This window comes from Pogoniulus pusillus, chromosome 24 (genome assembly GCF_015220805.1).
Source record: "Pogoniulus pusillus isolate bPogPus1 chromosome 24, bPogPus1.pri, whole genome shotgun sequence".
Classification (NCBI taxonomy): Eukaryota; Metazoa; Chordata; class Aves; order Piciformes; family Lybiidae; genus Pogoniulus; species Pogoniulus pusillus.
In genome coordinates this window covers 8,162,536-8,187,873 of record NC_087287.1, presented here as the reverse complement: position 1 = coordinate 8,187,873, position 25,338 = coordinate 8,162,536, and the positions used below count along the sequence as shown (strand labels likewise).

Genomic DNA, 25,338 nt, shown 5'->3' with positions numbered 1-25,338 from the left:
CTCTTCCTAAAGCAAATTAGCTCATATAGGACTTTAAACAACAATTTCCTTGTGCCTGTGTGTCTTCATGTACTCTCATTTCTCTGAGTTTAAAGAATGAAAAGAAGTGAAGCAAGCTTTAGCAGATGTTATTCTCACAAAGCAGCAGTGTTCATCTGACAGTAGCTTCAAACACAATTTTCCACTTTATCAGGCTAAGCAGCAATTACAAAAGCAAAACCAAGAACTTGATTACTAGGCTTCAATTTTCCACAAACTTGAGGCCAAGTCTGAACTAAGTCTGTCCTACATGCTTGGCCTACTGGATGATAAGCAAGAAGTTTGAAGATCTGATTCTATTTTCATTGCCCAAGATGACTTCCAGAGCTTGGCAGTACCACAGTATGGTTCTTCCACACACTGCAAGACCATAGTACCTGAGTGGTTCATAGTAACTCAGTAACTTTGCCCTACTGGATTGTGCTGTTGTTACTAAAATCAACACTTGTGCTGAGAGTCAAGACTAAGATCAGAGTACCAATTACATCTTACAATTGTAGAACTGCTATGGTGACACAGGATCACTTCTACTGCTGATTTAACACACTAAGTCCAAAGGAACAAAAAAAGAAAAACTGCTTTATTTCTAAGGTGAATTTAAGTTGAAAGATGTGTGTCGTAAAGAGCTGCCCAAGATACTGGAAGAAATTAAGTTATACTTCAAAGTAATGGGGTCATGGAAAAATTAGTCAGTTCTGGAAACCTGTTCAGGAGAACTAGACAGCTCAGTGTTGGTTCTCAGAAGCTTCCCAGGTCTTAACACATGATTATATAAGGCAAAGAACAGACAGCATCACTAACACAAACCTTAAGCACTCTATCCAGCCTTTTATCTTCATTGGCATTGCTAACTTCCCAATCCATTCTGGTACCTGGGTATTGTCAGAAAAGTGTTTCTAACACTAGCTGAGGTCTGCTCCCCTGAAAAATTCACTCTATGCGTATTACAGTCACAAATACCACAAAATAGGAATAAGCTAGAATGGTCTAGCCTTGAGCTCTGTGGTAAAGGGTTGGACTTGATGATCTGTGAGGTCTCTTTCAACCTTGATGATACTGTGAATGCACACTGCTGCAAGGACAGTAGGAGATGTTCCACCTGCATGTTGACTAACTCTATTCCTACTCTAACAGAGCAGTATACAGCCTCAATCAATAACTCCCTAAAATGACAGAAGTCTCTGTAGCTTCTCCATCTCCCACACAAGCTGGTGCCAGTTACGCAACCAATGGAGAAATGCAATGCACTTCTGCTCCCAAACAGCCTACAGCTGTGCACATTAATTGTAACCATGCCACTGGTCTTGTTCTGCAGATGGGGTCTCAGCCTACATCTACAAGGGCATTACATTCCTATGTACACTGGTGCTCTGCAATAGCTCTGCCACTTAAGTCTGTGGATGCTCTGCAGGCAATTCACAAGGCAGCAATATTAAATGGTACTCTTACTGGACCACATCTCTCAACTGAAAATAGCTTCCATCTCTGGGTTGAAGAATAAAACCCATCAGTGTGCTTCCAAATTCATCAAGAAATTGAGTAAGGATACATGTAGTTGTGGTCCTCTAGCTAAAGCAACCAGATATAGAAGTAGCCCCAAACATGCTCCTTTACAATCAACAACTTTGGGTAAGTTAGGCATCTTAATGAAACATACTGATAAAGGGGATGAATATACTTTGCACACTATCATAACTTACCAGAGATCCAAGAAATAACAGTCCTAGAGAGGCTAAAGACAGCAGGATGTATGACATCACAATGCTCCAAATCCTAGTCAGGTCCTATCAAACAACAGACAACTAAATTGAGAGGCACAGCATAGAATCTGCATACATATCCTTGGTAACCTGTTTATCCATTCTTGGATTTCCCAAGCAGCTTTAAGCATGCCATACTCTTGTCTGTGGACAAGTCACCACCAGCAGCAGGAAAAAAAAATCAGGTTTTGAAGACAACCAAAATGTAAAATACCTCTAAGGTCCAGCACCTCAGAAGCTCTAAATCTCAGATTTCACTCTTAAGGCAAACAGGAAATCTGATTCTAGCATCACTCATTGCCAAAACTGAGATCCAGATCCACAATTCAGTTTTGCAGCCTGCATCAATTTGTCATGGTCAGAGTCAATGTCATTTCATACTGTGGCAAAGGGCTTTTAGTATTGTTTAGTACTGTTCCCATGTTTGTGGGTCCTCAGACCACAGAGGACACCTCTGTGTTTCTCAGACATTGTGAAATACCACTGGGTTTATTCACAGCACTAGCACTGAAATTCACTCTGATGTCTTAGCCATATTTAAGTAGTTCAGAGTTTAGCCTATTTTCAGCAGTAGTTGCAAAGTTCAATTTTAATGGGCTTCAGTGGGCAAAGAGTTTTACTGTTACCGACCTACCATTACAGCTAAAGAGAAACTTGGACTTAAGAGCTTTCATTTCTTTATTTTAGTATCAGAAGACTTCTTTGCCTTTGCTGTTTTCAAATCTAAATGTGCACAGTAAGTAGTGCTGTAATAAACAATCCTTAAAGATATGCATGAGCATCTGCACACAGTCATACTCGGGGTGTTCTTGTGTTGCATTATAACAATCAGTTTCTCCACACTGAACACATTTTAGTTGAAGCCCTGGAAACTGGGGATTCTCTGTAAGGAATAACTTCTTAACAATTGGCCCACTACAAGTAGGACACTAGCAGCACTTCACAAAAGCTCTGATTGTGCATAGTAAATTCAACTGAGAAAGGGCAAAGAAAAAGTGCTTCTGTCAAACAAACAAAAGAGCAGGTGAACAAGCAATCTGTAAACACTGTTAAGAGAACACAGAAAACAGTCTCCACTGTATTGCAGCCACAAAAAGCACTGAGTTACATCTCCTATCTGCACTGCATAGCCTCTACTACAAATATTAAGTACAGTGAATTCAACCATTCTGATCGCAAATAACCTGAGTTTTTCAAGGCAGTTGCTCACTATTTAATTAAGGTTCTGTCCACACCAGAGAAATCTGCACTGGGTATAATTACCCCAGCAATTTATCAGATGAATCATACTGGTATATGTGTCATTATGTCATGGTGAGAAGCTAAGCAATTTTACTGGGGTAGCTTTGTAGGTATAATTGAATCCGTACACCTGAAATTCCTTTATTGCACACAGATATGCTCCAAACACTCAAGAAAAATAGAATTTTGTGGCTGAGTATCTTGTGATTTGCACCCTTTCTGTGAGCTGATGCATTCTTCCAGCATCTAAGTTTCTATTCATCCTAATAAACCACATTCCAGCTTTCTCTTTACTGCGGTCTAAACCTTAGTGAGCTGATTTGGTTTTTATTGCTTTGTTCCATGGGCAATCATTGTCACATTATAAAAAATTTGCTGTGCTGACCTAACATCACAGCTGAAAATCCAGCTCTGTGTCTTGAAGACAAAACAAGGATTTGTTTTCAGAAAACTCCTGTCACCATTTCAGGACACACAAACAATACAGCAGTACTGTAATGCATACTACATTAAGTACACGTATTAAGTATACTTGACATTAGAAGAAATATTAGAAGCACCTCCCAAATCTACTGACATCAAGTATGTAATCAGAGAGGAGTTCGGAGACTTACCTCCTCTTGATCTGACAAAATCTGTTTAAATGGGGTAAGCAAGTAAGACAGCAGGTCAAAGGCATTCTGAGCTGCTGAGATGGTCCCATAAGTGCTGCACCACAGCATCATGCAGAGAAGCTGTGCAATCAATCAGAAAATACATAATGAGCATCTCATTATACAAACATTCATTTTCATTTCAAGACTGCATAATTAACTAATTTAGTCTCATTGATTTCATGTTGATCATCATTTTTGCTTTAAGAAGTCAGGTATTTTCTAGGCTGTAGCTTAACAAGAATTAAAAAGCCAAAGGCTAAAAGCTCAGCTACCATTAACCAGATGGATATCATCAAATGAAGCAAGCTTAAGCTGATCTACACCAGCAAAAGGGCTGCCCACAGTAGCCTGTACACTGCAAGAGCAACAGCTTCCTCTGACACCTGAACTTTCAACATTATCACTTTTAGATCAAAACTGGCTATTCAAAGACTATTAAGGCCTACCTCATTCTATGCAAAGCTTTCCCTAATAGCCATGTTTGTGTAGGCATCCCTATACACAGACATACTGAGATGGTTGACCTGACCCACTTAAGGTTGCTGCATGCACCAGAGTGAACATAAAACTACAAAAGCACTGATACGACATTTAACACCCTCATAGCAAGGTACAGCTTCACCCCTGACCATGAAGGGCACAACACAATTTCAAAGGATACACCACCCAATCCACTTTAACAAAACAGTTATTTACCCCCATACATATCAGCCACAGAAAATGGATTTGCTAGGAGATGGGTTCTTTGGTAAAGGGTGCATTTGCAGAGGGGCAGGGAACAGGATGGGAGTCTGGAACACCAAAAAGCAGGGGATGTTTGCAAAGCAATGCTGGGAGATGTGACTGCAGGAATGGAGGACTGGAGTTATATGCCTATTGCTGCATCTGCAGCAGATGAGGAGGAAACCTCCCAAGTTGAGCTTAAAAGACGGGTCTCAGCACTTCAAGAGCATGATGACAAGCTGCCTTACCAGTATCTGTGAGAGGACAAACAGATACATGCTGTCTCCGGGCATTAATCCATTCCACCGAGCAGCCCAACCAAGCAGTGCCGTTCTCTGGGAGGTTTTCAGAGGCTGCTCCTTCCTGTTCAGCTGTCCTTGCCGCCCTTCACTTTCATCCATTGACTCCATAGCAGCTGGATTGGAAAGACCTTCACGTGAAAACGACATGTGCAGGAAATGAATAGCACACAACCCTGCGGTTGAGGTGGAGGATGCAAGGGCTATTGTTTGCCTAGAGACGATGGTTACCTCTCAGTTCTGCATCAGTAAGTGCAGCTCAGGATTGCGAGCGTCACATTCTGTTAGTGCAGCTGCACTCACCTGCCTTCGTCAGAAAAAAGTGAGTGTGGGCGGATAAATTATTTTCCCTTCCTTTCCACAGGCGCAGATTCTGGGCTTTGTTGTTAACAAATTCTCATTTACATCACTGCACCTTTTTGGTTTGACTTTTGAAAAGGAACCATCTATGCTGTTCCCACACTTCCTGGCTACAAGGTGGCAGAGAAGCCTTTTTGTCCCTCTCTGCCTCAGTTTCTCTATTTCCCCTTCTGTGTCTGCACTGTCTAATTTGATTAGCAATTTCTGAGGTAGAGATTGTTTCATGCAAGGTGTTACAGTAGTGCTCAGGGCTTTTGGGTTTTGGCTGAGTGTCCAAGGCACCAATAACACAGATTCCACACTAATAAATTAATTCTTGGAAGAATTCATACTCAAGGTCTATTTAATACTGTTGTAATGCTATGTCATTTGGTGGGAATACACACTGGAGCAGCTAGCCACAGTATTTTGAACATAGTCTGTGTAGACAAATTAATTTACAAGCTAAAAGGAGTGGAAAAATCAGACCCATTTTTGATGTAAAAGTTACTGATTTACATCATCCTGTATTTGAAAAGGCCCAAAGCTGCCCTGTATACAACAGTGTAGCCTTAAGCCTAACCCTGAGCTGCAGGGAAAGACCACATGCTTGGTCCTTCCCTGGTTTATTGGGGTTGGGTGTCTACAACCTGCTCCTCTCATCAGACATTTCATTACGTGTCCCCCAATAGCAACTCTAAATGAGGTAAGCATCCATAAACTAGCCACAGCTCTAATAAAGCAAATGAAAGATGGGATCTGTGTATATTCTGAGGGTCTGTCCATTTGTACTGTAAGGATTCATGAAAACAGCTCATTTTGATTTCTAAAATACAAGCCCATGAGTGGGCAGGAGCATCACAGAAGGTGACGAGATATTTATTCTCTCTCTGTCATTGTTCTCCCTCCCCTCACTAAAACAGACCCTAAGACATCGTTCTCTTGAGCAGAGATGGTGTTTGGGAAACGCCAATAAGTTTTCTCTACAAGGTTCCCCATTGCCACAACTGCCCAGAAACAGGAGGGTCATCATTGTGTGATGACTAGGGAGAGCCAGACATGCAAGAGGGAGCACCTGCAAGGTACCTCCCCAGGAGATGAGGTTATTGGTCGCTCATTTTCAAATTATCTCCAGTCAGTTTTGGATGGGTAGTGGCCTCAGCTGGGCATGATGAGTGCAACTGGTTAGGTGCAGCTATTTTCACTGTCTTCACACAGGTACTTCTGAGGAAGCATAGAGAATATGTATGGAGATAGACATACACCCATAGGTGTCACACCATAGATATGGAAATTATTTACCAGGAAGGACTCAGTGTGGCAATTTGCTACTATCAAAGGTTCATAGCACATAAATAAAAAGGTCACTAAAACATAGAATAATATGGAAGTAAAGATATAAACTCAGAAGTGCTGCTTGAATACTTTCAATGCTGACCTTTATCTTCATTTTCTATGATGTGCTAAAACTTAACAGTTAAAGCTGAGAAGTTTCAAGCTTCCAGACAGTTTTGTGCCTCACTGGATTTGGATGAGAATCAAGGGAAAACTCCTTGTTACTCATTTTTCCCTGCTGTTTTTATGGGATGTTTATACTCTGTGTTTTGGAACAAGAATTTGAATTTTAGCAGGGATATGATCTTGAGGTCAGAAATTATTTTTGCCATCCATGGAAAAAAACATGCACCTGTGGCTGAAATACAAACTTTCAAAACCTTCTATTTACATATAGTTTATTATGGCTTGGCCCTAAAGTCTCTAACCTTCAATTTTCACTAAATAAGATTGAAGTTCTACTTTTCCTTTATCTGCATTAAGTTATGTACCTCTGTCTCTAAGAGCAGCTAGTGAAACTACTTACTGCTTTTCCAAATCCTAATGGGTTCAATTCTGGAACAAGCTTCTGAAGCTCAAGTCAGAATACACACAGAGCAGAACTAAAACATCTTTGGAAAGCCAACTGGAAGAAGGAGCAGAACACAGCTTTCAGATATTTTTTAGAACTCAGATTTCCTACTTCAGAAGACTTTTAAAACTCACTAAAAGCTCATTATGCTGCCTTATGCAGTGGGTAAATGGAATTTCTTTGTTTCCTATCTGCAACAGCCTGAGATTTTACAAGGTCGTGTCTGTTTAAGTTGTAAAGACAACCCTGACTCTAATACGATGATGTGAAAGCCACTTAACTAACACCTGGATCAAAGACGTCAAAGTTAGGGGACTGCTGTGTGCCTGTAACCATGGGGATCAGAGCCTCTCCACGGCCCAGAAGCCCACCTCCCAGTATTCCTGTGTTGTCTAGCAACAGCTGTACAGCAGTAGGAGTCACATTCTACTTCTTACAACTGCCCTACATGAAGGCAAATAGACTGATGCTATTTTCAGTTATTTTCACTGCATAAGGTAGAGATCTGGGCTATAGATCTAGAAGCCCAGAACTCCTGCTCTGCTGAATTGATACTGCCATCAGTAGATATTTTCACTAATACAGCAGAATACAATAGGAGGCAAGAACTAAAATAGTGGAGAGCTGTCTGAACCCATAAATAAAAAGGTATAGTTTAAGCTCCATGTCTTGGGTCTAAAAAGAAAGTACCTTAGATTAAAATCCACTAAAAAAAAAATGCTACTCCAAATCACAAAATATTAGGTTTTAACAAACATAATGACAACAACCTAGGGTTGTGTATTGATTTCACTGTCATCTCTACACAATGCTTCAGTTACCATTCAGATGTCATCTTGCAATCCTATATTCCTGTATTATCTGCCCTAATGGATCCTGGTTTCTTTCAGTGCACAAATTCGATAACAACGAGAGAGATCATTAAAGTTTTCTGTGTCAAGGTCAGTGCGAAGGTCTTGAGACAGCTGACAAGGATGCCTACATGCAGGAGTGAATTAAGCTAGTGATGTGACTGACAGGGAATCTAACATTCATATAATATCCTCCTGAATTCCTGCATTGTGGAGACTGAGATTCAAGTTCCATGAGTACTTCTGCTTTGGCACAGGACTATGCTTGCTAGAAAAAGCCCAAGACATCGGCAGAAGAATTTAGAGATCTCTGACATCTACCAGCAGCCATGTGGCTTGTTAAGGCAAATCAAAAAATTCAAACCATCACCATAAGCTTAACCCCATGCTTGCTGATGAGGAAAAGGAACTTTCTGGATCAAACCAGTGGTCCACTCCTGTATTCTTCTCTTAAACACAGCCACCAGTACAAGCTGCCAAAAATAAACATCACAATACTTTGTTATGGAATAACCTACGCAGGGAAACATTTTTGTCCTCTCACGAGGTAAGACGCTTCCATAACTCGGACAGTGCCCAATTTGAAGCCCTTGTGCCTCTCTGACTTCCTACACGGGTACATGAAAGGCTGAAACAATGCCCATATCCACTCTCACAAAAACACCTGCTTTGTGCTAGAGTTAACTGAAACGCACTGCAGTAATTATAAGTCGACAATGCCTTGCAGTAACAAACATGCCATGATCCAATCAAAGGCTTCTGGGGGCAAAGCATCAGCAGCTCTGATTCATACTCAGAGCCTTCAGAGAAACAAAAACAAAACCTCAATCCCTCAAGACCATGAATCCTGATTGTATTTCCTAACAAAGTCAGCACTTCAAAAGGAACTTATCTCCTCTCTTGTGCATAGGTGCTAATGCTCACAGTATTGGCACAGCTCCACTGGCAGACTTAGCAATGTCTTTTTGAGATAAAGAATTGCTCCTTACCAAAGGATTTTAATAACAGAAGGTGTAGTGCAGCAGTGAAAATATGGTGCTCATACAGTTATTGTACTTAGATCACACTATGCCTGTGGGAATTAGGTTTCGGGGGGATTGAGTGGTAAGGCCTTTTCAACAGGAAATACAAATATTGCTAACAGTGGCAGCTTCTTCACTCATAATGGAATTCCCAAACTCTGTAGATCTTACCTGCCAGACATGCAAGACAGAAGGAGAACACAGACCCCACTTGTTCTGACAACTCTTAAGCTGCAGCAGTCAACACATTGCTCAGCTGCATTGTGCCCTATTTCATTTACATGTCCCTCTGAACTTGTCTATGTCTTAATGATGGCTGTGTGTGGCAAGAATTTACTCTATAAGACAGGACCATAGCGTGGGGGAACTGCAATACATCCCATCCATCAAGATAAACAGCACTTCACACCAGAGTCTTACATTCATATATGGACTCTGCATCTTAAGATACCAAAATGGAGCTGCCTACTGAAATGTCTGTCTCTGATTTCCACCCAACTGCCCAGCAGCCCTGCTATTGGTCAGATGAATGTGTATGACTGGTACAGGTCTGCAAACCAATTGTTTATTTTCATGTGCACCTGAATTGCTTTGCAGGACATTGCCCATTGTACTTAATGTATCTGGTTGGGGCCTTGTTAAATCTGCAGGTTGTTAAGACATGCTGACTGCAGGCAAGCCATGATAGTGGGGGCTTGAAGCTGAAAAAGCTACCTTGGAGTGCACGTGAAGGAGAGAGAGCCTGTGCTGAAGGGTGAAAGGACTGTTAATCAAAGAAGAGAGCTTTAGGAAAAAGGTATTGGCTAGGAAGGCACTCTCATTTTTCCTTGATGTTCTCTGTACTCAAAACTCATCTCACAAGTTCTGTAAAAAATTACACTCAAGATCTGAAGGACTGTGCTGAAAGCTGGGAATGCTATTTCTAACACTTGCTGTAATCCTGAGAATGCATCTCCTTCTCTCTGGCTCCTCCATCTAATTCTTTTTCTGACCTTCTCAGTGATGATATGGTACTGGCTACCTCTACTCTACTCGATCCTTAACTTGCTCTGTTGACAAGAGTAAGATACACTTACCTCTTCCAAATGACTGAATCAAACACTAGAGCCCATACAAGCAGCCAGATTAAAAGGTGCAGAGAAAAACATTCCCAGATGCATCCTACAACTACCTACTACTGCATGACTGGAGATAGAAGGGATTTACAGCAATGTAATCACCTCAATATTTCCACTTCTGCTATGGAAGAAGTCCTGATGTTAGCTGCCAGGAACTCACAGCTGGTAGAACTTATATTTGCAATACAAAGCTACAACAAGAGCTACTATGTGTATGAGTTGCTGGCCATTAGAATGGGCTGTCCAGGGAGATGGGGGAGTCACTGTCCCCGGGAGTGTTTAAAAGACAGAGTGTATGTGGCACTTGGTGCCGTAACTGAGTTGAATAGATGGTGTTGGGTGATAGGTTGGACTTGATGATCTTGGAAGTCTTTTCCAACCTGATTAATTCTGTTATTCAGAAGACACCAGATAATTGAACTCAAACACTAGCAACTCAGAGACCAATCCACATATGCCACTAAGTTTGCCACTTAACACTGCAATGCACAACAGTGATTCTAAAATCAGTTTGGTATCTGGAAGCTGTTAGATTCATCAATGGTCCTTTGTAGGACCGCAAAGTAACTGCAAGCTTCATTCTCCTCTGTGTAACAGAGCCTAAAGTGAGAATAATCCTGAGATAACATTCATCCAAGTGAGAGGTCCAAGCAACTGTAAGTAACATCTTCGACACATTACAGAGGAAGGCAAAGCTTCTCACAAAGACCCAGTATGCATACCAGCAACCTTGTTGTCAGTCTCCTATGTCACTTATACAGAGAGGAAAAAGGTTAATTTACACTTGTGTGGCAGAGGACAACCCACAAATAGCACCAGCTTTGCTTTGCACTTGTCCATGAGTGGCATGTCTAAAGCCTGCGGTGTTGTTCCAAGAAACACAAATGTTCTAAATGCAGCTCTCAAAACAACAGCACAGAGAAAGAAATGAGTGCCACCTCCCAGCCTCCAAAAGAACTGGAAACCTGCACTTTCCAAACTCAGCTGGTAGAGCCTGGGTGCTGCTTCAGCCAAACTTGGAGTACCAAAATGGAATGATTAATCAAGAGAAAAAGCAAGGAGGAAAGACACACAGAAAATCCGGGAGCAAGCAAGCTCCACAGATTTCTCACCCAATACTTCTCTCCTTCACTGGCAACGCTTTTAACAAACTTGGAGAAGGAAGTTCTCTCCCTAATTGAAGTAATTTCTGCTGAAAAGAATAAGCAGCCCCTTCTCCCTGCTGGTGGGTGACACAGCTCCACCCATAAAAGGCCTATTCTCATCTCTGAGAGAAGAGGAATCTGATGCCAGTGTGTGAGGAGAAGAGTTGCCTTTCCACTCAGCAGCTCCCTGCTGAACTGCTGAGTCACACATTTTCTCTGCATTCATTTTCACACTGCTCCCACTCAGTCCACCTGCCACTTCATCTGGGACGGGTGGGAGGAGAGAAAGAGAGGTGAAGTCAGAAAAAAATATTCACATTCACCCAGGACCATGATGATGATATTGCAGGGTCACATACAAAAGCAAGCCTGCAAGTATGGGGAAGAGAATTATCTGACTGCAAAAAAAACCCTGCCTTCTCCACTTCTTCAGCAAGAGGAGGCTGGCCAGCAAACAAGCTGCAAACCTAATGTGATTCCCAGTCACTGATGTTGTGTGTTTGCTGATACACTCTGCAAATTTCAAGCTTCAGGGCAGATCTTGATGGTTTACCCTTTTCTGTGATTTAGATGGGCTTGCAAGATGCTGTGATTTTTCCAACAGTCCAACAAGGTACTGTGTAGTGATTGAGTCACAGCCACAGGGAAGTGTCACGACAATAAGTGCCAATAACATCTGGATAGATTTCAGTCCCTAAGGGCATCTTCAGTTGAATTGTTGCAGTGGAAATGTCCACCAGACCAAACTTCCATCATTCCAGAAGATGAAGAGAAAAATCTTGGCTATTTTCTTGCAGCTTCCCTAAAACCCAAGCATAACAGGAGCCAACATCTACTATCTATCAAATTCTTGCATAGAAAAGGCATCTGCTGTCAGTCAATGGTTGGGTACATGTTTATCACAGTTGTAGAGGGTCCAGATTTTTCTTAGTACTTTTTTTGTAAGCAGACTTCTGGACAGTACAATTCATAGGTCATCAAAAAATGCCCAGGAGAACAGAACTTGCAGAATGCACTTTTACAACAGAGGGCTCTGGTCTGTGAAGTCATTCCTGACCTGAGCCCTCTTCAGGGTGCAGTATGCAGCCTGCTACCAGAGATTTTACTTCATTGAAGGGTGAAACTGGAAAACTTCATTTGAGTTGCTATCCAAGTCTTCCATCCTGGAAGAGATGCTCAAAGCAGCACTCCTTCCAGACCTGAAGTCCTACATGGTGCTAACAGCTGCTTAATACACCAGCCCAACTTGTAGGAGAGAAAAGAACTTGTTTGATCATCTTACTATAATAATTCACATGAATTACAACTGCAAGGGCAAAGCAGCTCACAATACACTTGGCTGACACCATTCAATCTGGCAAGCTTCACTTCCCTGGGAGTGAAAAGAAAACAAAATTATCAGACTCTCTGCTCTAGAAAGACAGTCCTCCCAGCTCAGCAAAGGTGAACCATCAGAAGTCATCAGAAGCAGTAAAGGAATGTCAGATAAAGCACCCATATGGGAAGGATATGGGAGCTACTGTGCCATCTGCTGCAGCCCAATTCTCCTTGCTGTAAACTGCTATGCCTCCACTAATAATGGAGGAGTTGCTCTTAATTTCCAAGGCAAGATTAGTTATGCCCCTGTCCACACATGAATCATACTCCCACTACTAAACCAAATACACAAGTCGATTATTCTTAATGGCTTTGCTCATGCTTACAGGTCTCAAACATAAGAAGAGTTGTTAAGCACTGTCCCTCTCTCCTTTTCTGCTATGAACCATGTCAAGTTAAGGGACATGCTGTGTCTCAGGGCAGCTAGAGCCCCTAGAAGAGGGTTTGCCTCAAAACAATTAAAATATGAAATGTGGCATCAAATTACTGGTCTTAAGTGAACGCAGACCCTTGTGGGGCAGAGACACTGAATATTCACTGCTATCACACCCACACACAATTAGCATTTGCCATCTTTCAATCAGGGCTCTATTCAAAGCTTCTTTTGGTTTTGCATAAGGCTCTTTCTTCCCTCCCTGTTAAAATCCATGCAGAGATTCTGTCTGATTACCACTTGAGAATTAGATGCACTTTTTTGTCCTTTTTAATAAATAATACATCTCTTTGTTATTCTCTTTTCTTCAGTGAAAGTCTTCAAGCGCCTGCTGACAATTTTGGAGGTGCCTTGAGCTTTTCTAAACAGACTACAACTTGAATTTTAGTGGAGTTGGTCATCTCAAATTATTCCCAACCTCCACATTCCCCTTAAACTGAAAATGGAAACCCACAAAGCAGTTCTGTAATTCCACAGCTCAAGAGCTATGGCTTCACTCATGAGTCAGCCTCACACAGACAACATAATTGGGGAGAAGTGTCAACAGCACAACACCAGTGCAGACAGAGGTGTAGAAGGTTGAATTCTCTTTCTGAAAGAAGATAACCAACTCTCCCTCCCAAACCCAAATTATACATTTGTGCCTTTAGCCTTTAACTACAGTTTATATGTAAAAGTGCCTGAATAATCAAAAAATAGCAACAATACTTTTAAACAAGAGTGAATCATAGATCATTTTGGTTGGAAAAACCCTCATCAACCTAACAACACCACAGCCACTAAACCATGGCCCAAAGTGCCATGTCTACATGTTTTTTGAACACCTTCAGGGACGGTGACTCAACCATCTCCTTGGGCAGCCTGCTCCAATGCCTGACCGCCCCTTCAATAAAGAATTTTCTCCTACTATCCAATCTAAACTCCCCCTGCAGCAATTTGAGAATCTGACAATTAAAAGAAACGAGCACATTCTGGCTTCCTGTGCTTCTCAGAGTATTTACTATTCATACTACTACCACCTGAACTGGTGTTAGCACACTCATACTGCTTGGATTTATTTCCATAAAGCAATACCTTCCACAGTTCCAATGCTAACATCATTGTGTGCTTCTAATTTCTCAAGTGACTTACTAGCCTGGTGTCCTGTAGAGATTAAATTCACTTTCTGCTCTGCTGAATGAGAGGGTTTGCAGCTTGAAGCAGATGGGTGATATGTGGGCTTCCTGCCAGGTTCAAATGGGAACACTTTGAGGTCATTCATTTGGGGATAGCCTGCTTTACTAACCGACTAAAAATCTTATGCCCTGGAGCCTTCAGCAAAAACATTATCACAATTCAACATTTATTTCAAAGACACTCTCTTTCCTGAGCAAAGTAAACTACATCAAGACCAGTCTCAACAATCATCTTCAGCCACAAACCTGATATGTGCCTCAAGGGTACTATCCCAAGTATAAGCATTCTGCTTCCTTTCATACATTTTAAATAGCTGTACTTGCACTGTTTGGCTTCTTCAGAAAGCAATAGTACTACTCAGATACTGTAATTTAGGCTCCAGAACAAGCACTGGTAGAAATAAGGGTGTGAACATCTAGAAACAGGATGTCCACACTCAATTTTACCTCTGTTCTAAAATGGGATTTCCAGACAGGGCTACTCCATTATGGGCCCAAATGCAAAGCCTGCACAATTAAATATCACTGCTTCCAGTTCAGTGCTCTGCTACCTCTGTAACTGCAGTCCCTTAATGTTAGGGACATGCTTAGATCATTAAAGTGTAGTAAGAATAATGGTCTCATTTATCTCTCCTTCCCCCTGGCTAACCACAAAAGGTGCTCAGTGCCCACAGGAGAAGGTAACAGTTACAGTTCACTTTGTTTTCTTGTGTCTTGCCTGTATGGGTTCCTATACTATGCTCATCAATATGATTATACAGCCTTGAGTAGTGAACCAAGGAAACACAACAGCTTGCCTTCTCATCCTCTTCTCAGTGAGGGAACATGCGCTGAGCAATGTTTTGTCTAGATAGATAAACAGACATGCACAAGTTGTTAAGGATCTATGTTGGAGAAGGTGAGACAAAAAAAGCACACACTGATGACAAGCCTTGCAATTATTCTGGGAGGATTTTGCACCACTTGTCTGCAAGCAGGAGCCTCACTCTGCAGAATAACCCAAAGAAACAAACATCTCATGGATGCACACATCCCAAAGCTCCACTTGATCCCAGGCAACTGTCTCACACCACATAGCCTGATGCTGAGTTACTTTAGCAGGAGCTAACATTAATCAGCAGGTCTGCTAGGAGGTAAGCAAACCTTTGTGGATCCTGCATTGGTGTAGCATTTCTGCTTCTAGCTCCAAGGCCAGCTTGGTATCAGCCAGCCTAGGGATTTTCCTTCTATACTCCAGCAAATGCGGCAGAAATGCTTTTCAAAACCTCAAATATAATCTGATGTTGTGTGGAAGCAGGTGGCAGGTGAGTTGCATTTGTGGGAGGCATAACCACCAAGGAGGCATGCTTAAAACCTCCCACTGCTACAGGTATAAAAGGTCTCACAGCATCTCCAGAAAATTTAACCACCTCATCAATGCAACACAAATGAGGGTTATTAAAAAACACCTTGATTGAAGCACTTCTTCCTTTTCAGGAGCTCCTGGTTTCATAACCTGTGTAATTCAGGTCACTACAAAGGCACCAAAGACATTGCTATGGACTCTCAGTTGCCACACTGCTCTGTCTCCATGCTGAAGCACCCTCACATAGTACACTACTCATGAAGTGACAGCGTGTCAGTGGGAAGGAAAACTTCATCCACACAGCTACACTGCTGTTGTGCTACGCAGAACACTTCATTTGCACTAAGAGAAGATGTGGAATGCCTTATACCAAGTCTCTTCTCACACTGAAGTAATATGCTTGACTTAAATATGAAGAAGTTAAATCTTCACTGAGTAATCTTGTAAATTTCATCCTTGGCTTCTAAAGACCAGTGCAGCGCTTTCAACATCCCTTTCCCCCTACCCCTCCAGTTCTGCCTTTCTTAACAAAAGGAAGATTGTATTAGAATATTCTTTTGACAACCAGATGCAGCACACTCTTTGTCCTGACATCAATTATGCTGGGAAAATACACCAAGAAAGAGCTATGACTTCATGCCAAACCCAGGTATAGGCACTGTGATCTATTTCAGATATGCTGAGTGGAGACAGAAGATTAAATATGAATCCAGGAAATACCAAGTCCTACTTCTGGGGGATAATTCTAACATTATAGTCTATGCTTGCATCTCTACAGAGCTTGAAATGGCCTTATCAGCTGAAAGGACATAGCATCACTGAATCCATCAATACCTCCAGTAGGAATAGCACTTTATTAGCATTCAAAACCCTCCATGAAGAACAAAAGAGGCTTCATCTAATAGACGTTGCACAAGTTCCTATGGAAAATATCACAAGCTCTTCAATGTCCTGGCAAAGGATATTCAGAACCTGCCAGTAGCAGTGAGCACTCAGGGTGCGAAAAAAGGCCATTTTGAGAGCCCCTGCATGAACATGACAGAAAGAAAAATGACTGTTCTGAAAAAGCTGTCTGTATTTATCTTTGTCTCCCACAGAAGGCACACAAAATGGAAGGCATTTAGTGCCTTTCAGGAGTGCCATCCCTCTTCCTGAAAGCCTGAAAAATTGGTCAGATGAAACTTTTACCTGTTTCAGCAGGAATGCTGCTTGTGCAAGGAAACTGGGACCAAGGCTTTCGAGCCTAAGCAGCTCCCCCACTATTTCTGGTGTGAAGAGACCTTTTTAACATGCATATAGGGCAAACAAAGTACTCCAACTGCTAAAGATTTTGCAAAGCAGCAACTCTCGACTGTCGCTTGAAGGTCACTCTCCAACATACAGTAGTTATCTGTCTATTGTCAAACAACTGCTAGAGCAGAAAGGAGTTCTAATAGAATACTTTACTTAATTAAATCTGGAACGTTAATGGGTTTTTCATAACACTGTGGATTGTATCTATGAAAAGCAATGAAAAAAATTGTTCTATTTAAAAGTGGTAAGAGCTGTAGTCTTTGAACATATGCTTAATGAATAAATCTGTTAGGAAAAAAAGGCCTGTGTGTATTAGAGGGGGGTAGGATGTTTGTTCTCACTTAAAGCGTGCCATGATGGCAATCATCAACAGCAAATGGCCTCTATTGTTGGGACTGAATAAAATTCCAGTTGGCCGTTTACTTTAAGGTGATATTGCTGTTTTCTTTTAACTAGGGCACTCTTTTAGCTAAAACAGCTGAGTTGAAAATAAAGCAAAGCCAGAAGCCTTCAGAAGCTTTGGTAGAACCACAGAACAGTAATATCCAGGCAGCTTGCTACCACAGCATGGGGTGCAGCACACAGGATGCCAGACTACAGTGAAGAGGCATTCAGATCCCATGGTGAGAACAGTCTAACAACCAAGTGCTAGCAGATATCATAGTGGTGGGCGCGATTTCAGGGATGAAATTATATAGAACACAACGTGACACAAAAACTGATCAGAATAGATTATGTAAAGCTCAGATGACAACCAGAAAGCTATGATGGCAAAGCATATGAGTACAAACTCAAAGCTACTGGGTTTCCATTTCCAAGAGCAGGTGTATGAACCTAATAAGATGGTAGATTTGTTCATGAAATTCATACTAGTTCCTTAAGCTGAGATCTAAGTGTGGGAAATATCCATAGTTAAGCCATAGAAGGATGGGTTATTTTTAAAGCAAGCTTGACAGATGTTGCCAAAATGCACTTTGAGAAAGTCAAACGTGTCAATATTGACTCAGCTCCTCTTCTGTCCTCCCAAAAGCTCCTCTCACAGTGTCAGAATTTCTCCTTTCTCCACCAGATCTGAGAGCCCAAACAGCTTAGTTCCACTGAGAATTCTCCCGAGGAAGACTCAGCAAGACAGACAGACTCCCCTTCATGTTCTTTCCTTCAGCAACATGCTTGAATATGGCTGTTCTGCAAGGTAGCCAGGTCTCAACTGGAAGACGCATTGTGTGGGAACTGCCAGGTTGCATTTAACCAGTTTTCCTAGCGCTGGAAATCTAGCAACCAGCTGAGACCATTCTATGATCACCTCTGCTTTGGTAACTCCTCTTAGGCAGCAGGGTCAGGAGACTGCTCTGTGCTAATTTGTGACAGTTGAGCATGACTTACCACCTGCCCTCACCCAGCTTTGTTAACTCCTCATTCCTCGCAGTCCCTCCTCTTTCTTTTGAGAGCTTTTCCCTGCGAACACGCAGAACAGCACCGGTTTAACAAAGATCAGAGTGCACCAGTAGGTGGAAAGAGTTAAGAAGATGCAAAGATCAAGCAAGTCTCAGTTTCCAGGACTTTCTTCTCTCAGAAAGAACTGTGATACTGTAAGGAAAACATTCCATCATTAAACCCTCTAATTCCTGGGCAGCATATTCCACTCACTCTCTTCTTAAAGCTATCCTTACCAAAATACTTTTTCATTGAGATTTCTTGCGCTTTCCCCTGGTGACAGAGTTGTCACCAGCAGGCTTAAGGAAAGCATGAAACCTCAATCTTGCAACTGGCAAGGCAGAGCTCTAGAAAGCACAGTTCCCAAAAGCAGCAGAGGCTTGAGGTACTCTAAAAACAGACTTCCAAAGGGTGGTTTGCTTCAGCTAAAATAACAGTTTATAAGACTGTAGCAGACACACTCATCAGTAAGGATCTATTCTCAAAAATAACTACGATCTTAACCAGGCTGATTTTCAGTTTGTTCCAGGGTGTACTTACGATTAATTTGTCCATGAATCAATCAGTCCACCAACTCTAACACTGACCAGGAGGCACTTGTAGAAAACGGTACATAACAATGTGCCTAATTCAAAACATCCCACACCCCTGAATCAGCCCTTTGGTTTGTTTGTTCTGTGACATTAAATCAGGTCCTACAAACCCACTCCAATCAGGTAACACAAAGAATGAAAGTTAAGCTAGACAGTGGGCTAGCAGCCACAAGCAGAGTATGAGGAGAATAAAATAAAGGTCACAAGAGAAGGTAGAAGTATGCTTGAGAATAATGGAAATGAGAATGTGATGAGAGAAGAGATGAAAGAAGGAAAATAAATACAACGCCATACAAGATGCCCATAGAAGGAGGAGGAGAAGTGTGAAAGCCTGGCAGAAGGACTGAGTGGAGACTAAAACCAGCATCTGGCAGTAGCTCAAATCAAACAAGGCAGCATATGCAAGAAGTGCAGTACACTGAAAACTTCCTCTTGAGCAATAAGTAACCTCAGAGTCTTTCTCTCCTCCAGAGTACCTTACTTTGAACTCTGAAGCTGGATAAAAATCTAGTTAAGTTTTCTTGATTATCATTTCCCAACTAGCACTGGCAGCTCCTCAACCAAATTTTCCAAAGGCAGAGCAGCAGAAATCAGAAACTGCAACTGGAAATACTGGTTTGTTTTTTTTTTTTTAAAGTCTGGGGAAGAAAGAGGCAGGACAGTATGCACTCAGAGGAAGACAGGTGGGTAGCCCTGTGGAAAGCAAGGAAAATTCATAGCTACTGGAGAAGCATCAGCATAGTGTTTAGAATACCTGGCTATGGAAACACAAATAACAAGGTGCAGCTTGCACCAAAACACTCCTAGATCAGCCTGTGTGTGTTCTTTACCTGGGATACCATGACAATGATGATAATACAGACCATTTCACAACACCACTGTAAACTGTTGTCTGCAGAAACCTGTATGCTCTAATCCAGCTGATGTCGTCTCCTAAGCCTTTTGAGGATTGAGATAGACATTTGTAGTAGGCTGCAATTTGAAAGTGCATTCTTCATCAATACCAAAGCGTCAGCATTGCCAGAGGCCATCCAGCTTCACAGTCTTCTAGTTAGAGTGACATGATGAAGGACTGTCTCTCCATGGTCACTCAGCGATACAGAAACCCAGGGACATATCAGCAAATGGATTCTGTTGCATTTTCACACGGGATGCCTGAAAGCTGACCAAAGTATTCCCACTTCCACTAGAACTTTAATCAGTTTCCTTAAATGCCTCACAAAAAACTCACTCTGAATAATACAGTACTACCTTTGATGTTAGACAAAAAATATACCCCTGATACCATGACTTCTGTGTTGGGTTAATGGAACTAGTAGAGGAATAAGCATACACTGGGGGCAGCACCAATAGATTCCAGTCCCTGTAAGTGCCCATATACCACAGTCATACCACTAATGCTGTACAAGGCAAGAAAACCATTTTATGCAAGGGATAAAAAAAGGAAGAGCATCAAGTCAACTCACTTGCTACCTGCCCATCTTGAGAAAGGATCAAGTGCAAGAAGAATTAAGAAAAATGCCTGAGAACTTGTCTAGCCTTCCATAAAGGGGTGCCACACAAAAAATATCTTCCAATAATTACTTTTCCTATCACTGCATGTCCTTTAAGATCTTGAGAAGGACAAAATTTTGCTCTGAGTATTTACCCTTGTTAGCCATGTAACATACACTAAATATACATTACCCACATATTTAATCTGTTGGTAAATGCTAAATCTTTCAGTCATGGTTACAGGGAGATGGTTGGGTCACCATGCCTGGAGGGTGTGTTTAAAGGTCATTTAGATGTGTTGCTTAGCAATATGGTTTGGTCATGAACTTGGTAGAATAGGGTCAATGGTTGGACCTGATGATCTCAGGGGTCTTTTCCAACCTGAATGATTCTGTTATTCTTTTGATTCTCCTTGTTACTGCCACTTCTACAACTTTTACCTAGTGCACTGTGAACGCCATCTCTGTGATTTGCAATGGAATGGGTTTAAAAAAACCAAACCAAACCAACCTCAGGAAAATGGGTGGGATTTTCCATGCCAAAGGCAGAGTGACTTTTTTTTCCATGGTTCTATTTGAATTCCACATACAAGCATATGGTTAGCCACACTCTGCTCCTGTTCGTATATAAACATTTTATAAGCACAAATCTCTTTCTGAATCAAGCATTTGTTAGAAATGCTGACTTCTGTTCATAATTACCACAGTGAAATGATGAAACGTCCACATAATGGAAAGCTCAACATTAAATGAATCGTCTCTCAACTTGCAGTTCTCAAACCATTAAGAAAACCACCTCTCTTCTTCCTTGCAGCATCCTCCCAGAGAAGCGTTCTTGCCAAAGAAAATAAAGCAATATGCTTTCTTTCTCCAGCAGAAGCAGTGTAAACCACAGAATCCCAGGCTAAGGCTTCCTTAGTCACTTCCTCGCTCTTTTTGCAAGAAATAGTGCCAGAGTCATTAGGATTATTTGTGCAACACCATCAAATGAAACAACAAACAATACTCTCTCATGCATTACAAATAGCCAATACCTTTCTTTAAGTTCCTTGAAGTCAATTACATAATCTAGAAAGAGAGTGTACTAAAGCAATGAGGTCTGCAGATCTAAAAGCAGCAGATGATAATTTACCAGATAGATACTTGTCAGAAAAGAATAGGCAGGTTTTTAATTTTAATCTTTGCTGAAATCAGGGTTCCCATAGATCCAGTGCACCTTGGCACTGCAAACTGCCTCATTCTCATCATCTCCCTGATTTTGAGATGCTGTTCAGAGACAGACTTTTTCATCAGTTTAGTTTTGTATACGGTTTGGTGCATACACTGCAGAAGAAATTTGTTTTAACAAAGATTTACCTGAAAGATTTCAGCTTCAAAATGTCACCCCAATTGCTCACAGCTTCAAAAATAGCAGATTAATTTTGCTCATCCCTACAGACTCATGTGACCTCTTTTATCTGTATCCTGTTCTCCACCCGCACCACAGCAGCTTGTGGCTACATCACATATCTACAGCAAAACCTTCCAAGCCTTCAGGAACATCATCCACTTTTATGCCACTCTGCATACATCCAGTTTTATACCACTCTGCATACTTCTGCTTCATGTGCTGTGTTGGATGCAAGCACATGCCAAATCTCATACAGGGAAGCTCTGTGAAAGAAACAACTTTCTGCTTACCTAAAATGACCACTTTTTAATCTAGTCCATTTTTTTAGGTTTACTGTGTCTTTTTGCTGGCCAGCATAAACATATCCTAACAGTTTCTCAAGGCATTTTTCAGAACTTAAAAGAGAACACTGGTTAAACACTTGCCCTCCAACCTACCCTCATCAAGCAATGCATTGGAAGTTCCTCATTAACTCACATGCTATGCAATTAAAATGACAATCCTTTCTTTGTATGTCTTTTCTTAGTTGGTCAGCTTAGGCACTAAACCACTGGAAACTTTTGGCCCCATTCTATGTAGCATTTTCTGCAGTCTTGAAGTTCAGTAGTGTGATAGTGACAGCTGAATGGAATGATAACCTTATCCTTGGCCAAATCTTAAACAAGGCCAGTGGAATGATACCCTTATTCTTGGCCAAATCTTCAACAGGCCTATGACAATGCCTGGGCAACAACATCAAACATCTTTTGGGGCATCTTTGCTAAACTTTAAAGACGTGGATTTGCATTTCATACACCATTGCCTAAACCTTCGCTCAAATTAGCATCATCGATACCTTCTAGCTGCCTTTGCCTCATGTGCTGAAACCAGTCTGTCCAGCTACCTCAGACTGAGGCCTCTTGAGGACACCTCCTCAGCAAGCACATTTGCCAGAAGCAGCCTATGCAAACAGATGTTCTTCCATGGTACTTCAGCAATGCTTATATGCTCGCACTGTTATGTTAACATGCAGGCAAGAGCATGACCTTCAGCTCACGTTTAGATGAAAAGCCTTAGCACAGGGGTTTTATTCCATTTCGATGTCACATGATAAATGACTGCTGATCTTTTCTTTCTCCCCTCCTACATCAGGTTTTCCCAGGCTAAGCTTTTCTGTAAGGCAGAACTACCCACGCCTTATTCTGCAATAAAAACAAAACTGCTTGAAAACCTTCCCTTTATGTTGCCCACATATAAGGAGCAACCCAGTATCACTGCTGAATTAAAGACCTTTCTGACAAACAACCTGCAGGCTATGTGCATGAACACAGATATCTCTGCCAAGCAGAATTCAATGGAGATGAGGAAGAATGAATAAAGATGGGCAATGCCAAAGCCTAAAGTGAAAATACAATGGAAAGTAGTGAAGTCCAATATAAACTAGGAGAAATCAAAATAATTTTAAAGACAGTCAAAATCTAAAAATCACTACTGCCAGAACCATTCACATATTTCCCCCCTCAGAAAAGCCATATTGGTGGATAGGAAAGGAAGTGTGAAGACATTTAATTATTTAATGAAATCTTTCAGCATACAAGAATATACTTAGCACACATTAAGAGTCCTACACTGCATTTAGAGCACACAGATGTAATTTGTTTTATTTCTTTTACACTATCCAGTTAAAAATAGGACATGTGTGGTTTCTGTGTTGGTGGATGTATCAAATTCACTCATGGTTTAACTTTTAACTATATTTTACTATAAATTTCAGTGCAGGGATAAGTTTGATAATCTTTGCAAAGTTCTGAATGAATTCTTTTGAATAAACAACAGAATTTCATTTACATCCTGCTTTGAAATTAACATGTTCTATTTACAACTTGCTTTGAAATTAATCTATTCTATGACCACAGAGATCAGCTAACATACAATACCATGCTTTTACTTATGCTAAACCCCAAGACTAAGTGCTTTGAGGCAGCAAGTGCATGTTTGCCATTGACTGGATGTTTGCACGAGTCCTAACACAATGAAGCTTCAAATTACTTGGCACACCTACACACCATCTCAATACAGAAGTTAGTAATACTGGAGTTTCTGGACTAGATTTAACAGTGGCCTCCTCAAAAGATCTGGACAAGACCATAGTACAAAGGCTGTAAAGAATATCAGCATGAATCACCCAGCTTATAGAAAGGAAAGAGCATCCTTTCTGGCATCAAATGAGTGGCAAGCTCTGTCATCCAGCCAGAGCTGACCAGTTTAATCTCTTAAGAAAATGGGGAACATTCAGGAGAAACACCTGTAGGTTAGCTGGAGTTTCTCAGGATTCTTATACAAGTAATCATAAAGGGCTTTTCAGGAGTGAAGCATACAGGCATGTGGAATCAAGTCATTCACTTTACTGTCTGTCACATTCTGTCTGTCTATAGAACATGTTTTCACCCTCTAGATACTCCCAAATAAAGGCTTTCAATATTCTCTTTCCAGAAGCTGAGCCTCCTTCTCAGTGTGCAGTTGATTCCAAAGGCATACCTGCACCAGCTGAAGTAGCTTCTACAGCATAAAAGCAATCACGGCAAGAATCTGCAAGACATCTATACCTGCAAGGTGGTTAGGAAGCCTGGACGAGTACAGCATTAAGGTTGATTTAAGATATAAGCAGAAGAAGAATAGATCAGCTAACCAATACAAAGAAGAAAGGTTTATCTACACCAGATGGACAACTGGAACTTCAAATTCCAGTAGCTTTAAGAGCCCTCATTGCCCAAACAGGAAACTCTTTCTGGTAAAAGAATATGCTTAGAACCAAATCCAGAATGACTTGAAAACACCCACTTCCTTGATGATTAAACAAAACTAATTTAATTACTTCCTACCACAAATAAATTAAATCATGTTTGAGTTAGCTATGGGTTTGATTTAAAAGGGCTTTCTAAGGAGTTTCTAAGAGACAAAGACTAAATCCTTTAGGCCTCCTCAGAAAGTTAAAATTAAGTTCATCGACATGGTGTAGGTAAAGGAAGTAAAATGGACTCTTTGTATGATGTAAGGCCTACAGCTATATTAAAAGGTGTACTTCATCACAACAAGATCTAGCAAAAAAGTACTTTCCATGCTAACCAGGCTTTCCAAAACACCTAAAATTTGCAATAAACTTTCCTTGGTTAATGATTTTGTGTTGTTGTTGTTTTAGTTTATTTCTTGTTCCTTTTCTTCACCAAGAAGATCAAGACAACTTCTGGACGAGTGGATGACTATTTTTCATCTGCACTGAAGTGACAGTATGATACACACGATCTTCCTTGTCTTACTTACCATCTGACATGCACTCAAGGCCTTTCAGTCACATAATAGCTCAGTTCCAATGTCTGCTCCAGGACAGATGGTCCTCTGGGATTATCATTTATGTCCTTTTATGCACTAAAATCCTAAAAGAAATAAAAGTGAAAAAAAATTCTGAGCTTTAACACTAGCAGATATTCAAGAATCATTCAGGGGTTTTACAAGTATCTTTTCTTAAAAAGAAAATCTAAAAGAGCATGATGTGATGCATATCCATAAAGGATGTATCAAGCCTCTGATCTGAGGAGTGAAACATAGAAAGGAGACGAACATTCTTGCGTTGTTACTGATCCACTTGCTTCTGCTTATTGCCTGCATAATGGAACTGAGATCTACTTGAAGCCTCTGGATACCCAAAGGGTATGTACCATAAAGTCT

At 41.1% G+C, this 25,338-nt stretch overlaps 1 protein-coding gene across 7 annotated transcripts in view; it reads right to left on the bottom strand.

Moving 5' to 3' along the window:
* The window catches only part of PTPN5 (protein tyrosine phosphatase non-receptor type 5), a 73,991-nt gene that overhangs the window by 26,219 nt on the left and 22,434 nt on the right, over positions 1-25,338 (bottom strand). For 3 of the 7 annotated variants that reach the window (XM_064163247.1, XM_064163245.1, XM_064163246.1), the window contains 4 exons: positions 24,934-25,046; positions 4,669-4,850; positions 3,656-3,775; positions 1,740-1,823 (listed from right to left, as the gene is read on the bottom strand). In XM_064163247.1, coding sequence (XP_064019317.1) covers positions 1,740-1,823; positions 3,656-3,775; positions 4,669-4,850; positions 24,934-24,943 — 396 coding nt within the window. In that variant the 5' untranslated portion in view covers positions 24,944-25,046. The remainder of the gene's footprint in view (positions 1-1,739; positions 1,824-3,655; positions 3,776-4,668; positions 4,851-24,933; positions 25,047-25,338) is intronic. The other 4 variants (XM_064163242.1, XM_064163249.1, XM_064163243.1 and 1 more) reach the window with 2 other exon arrangements.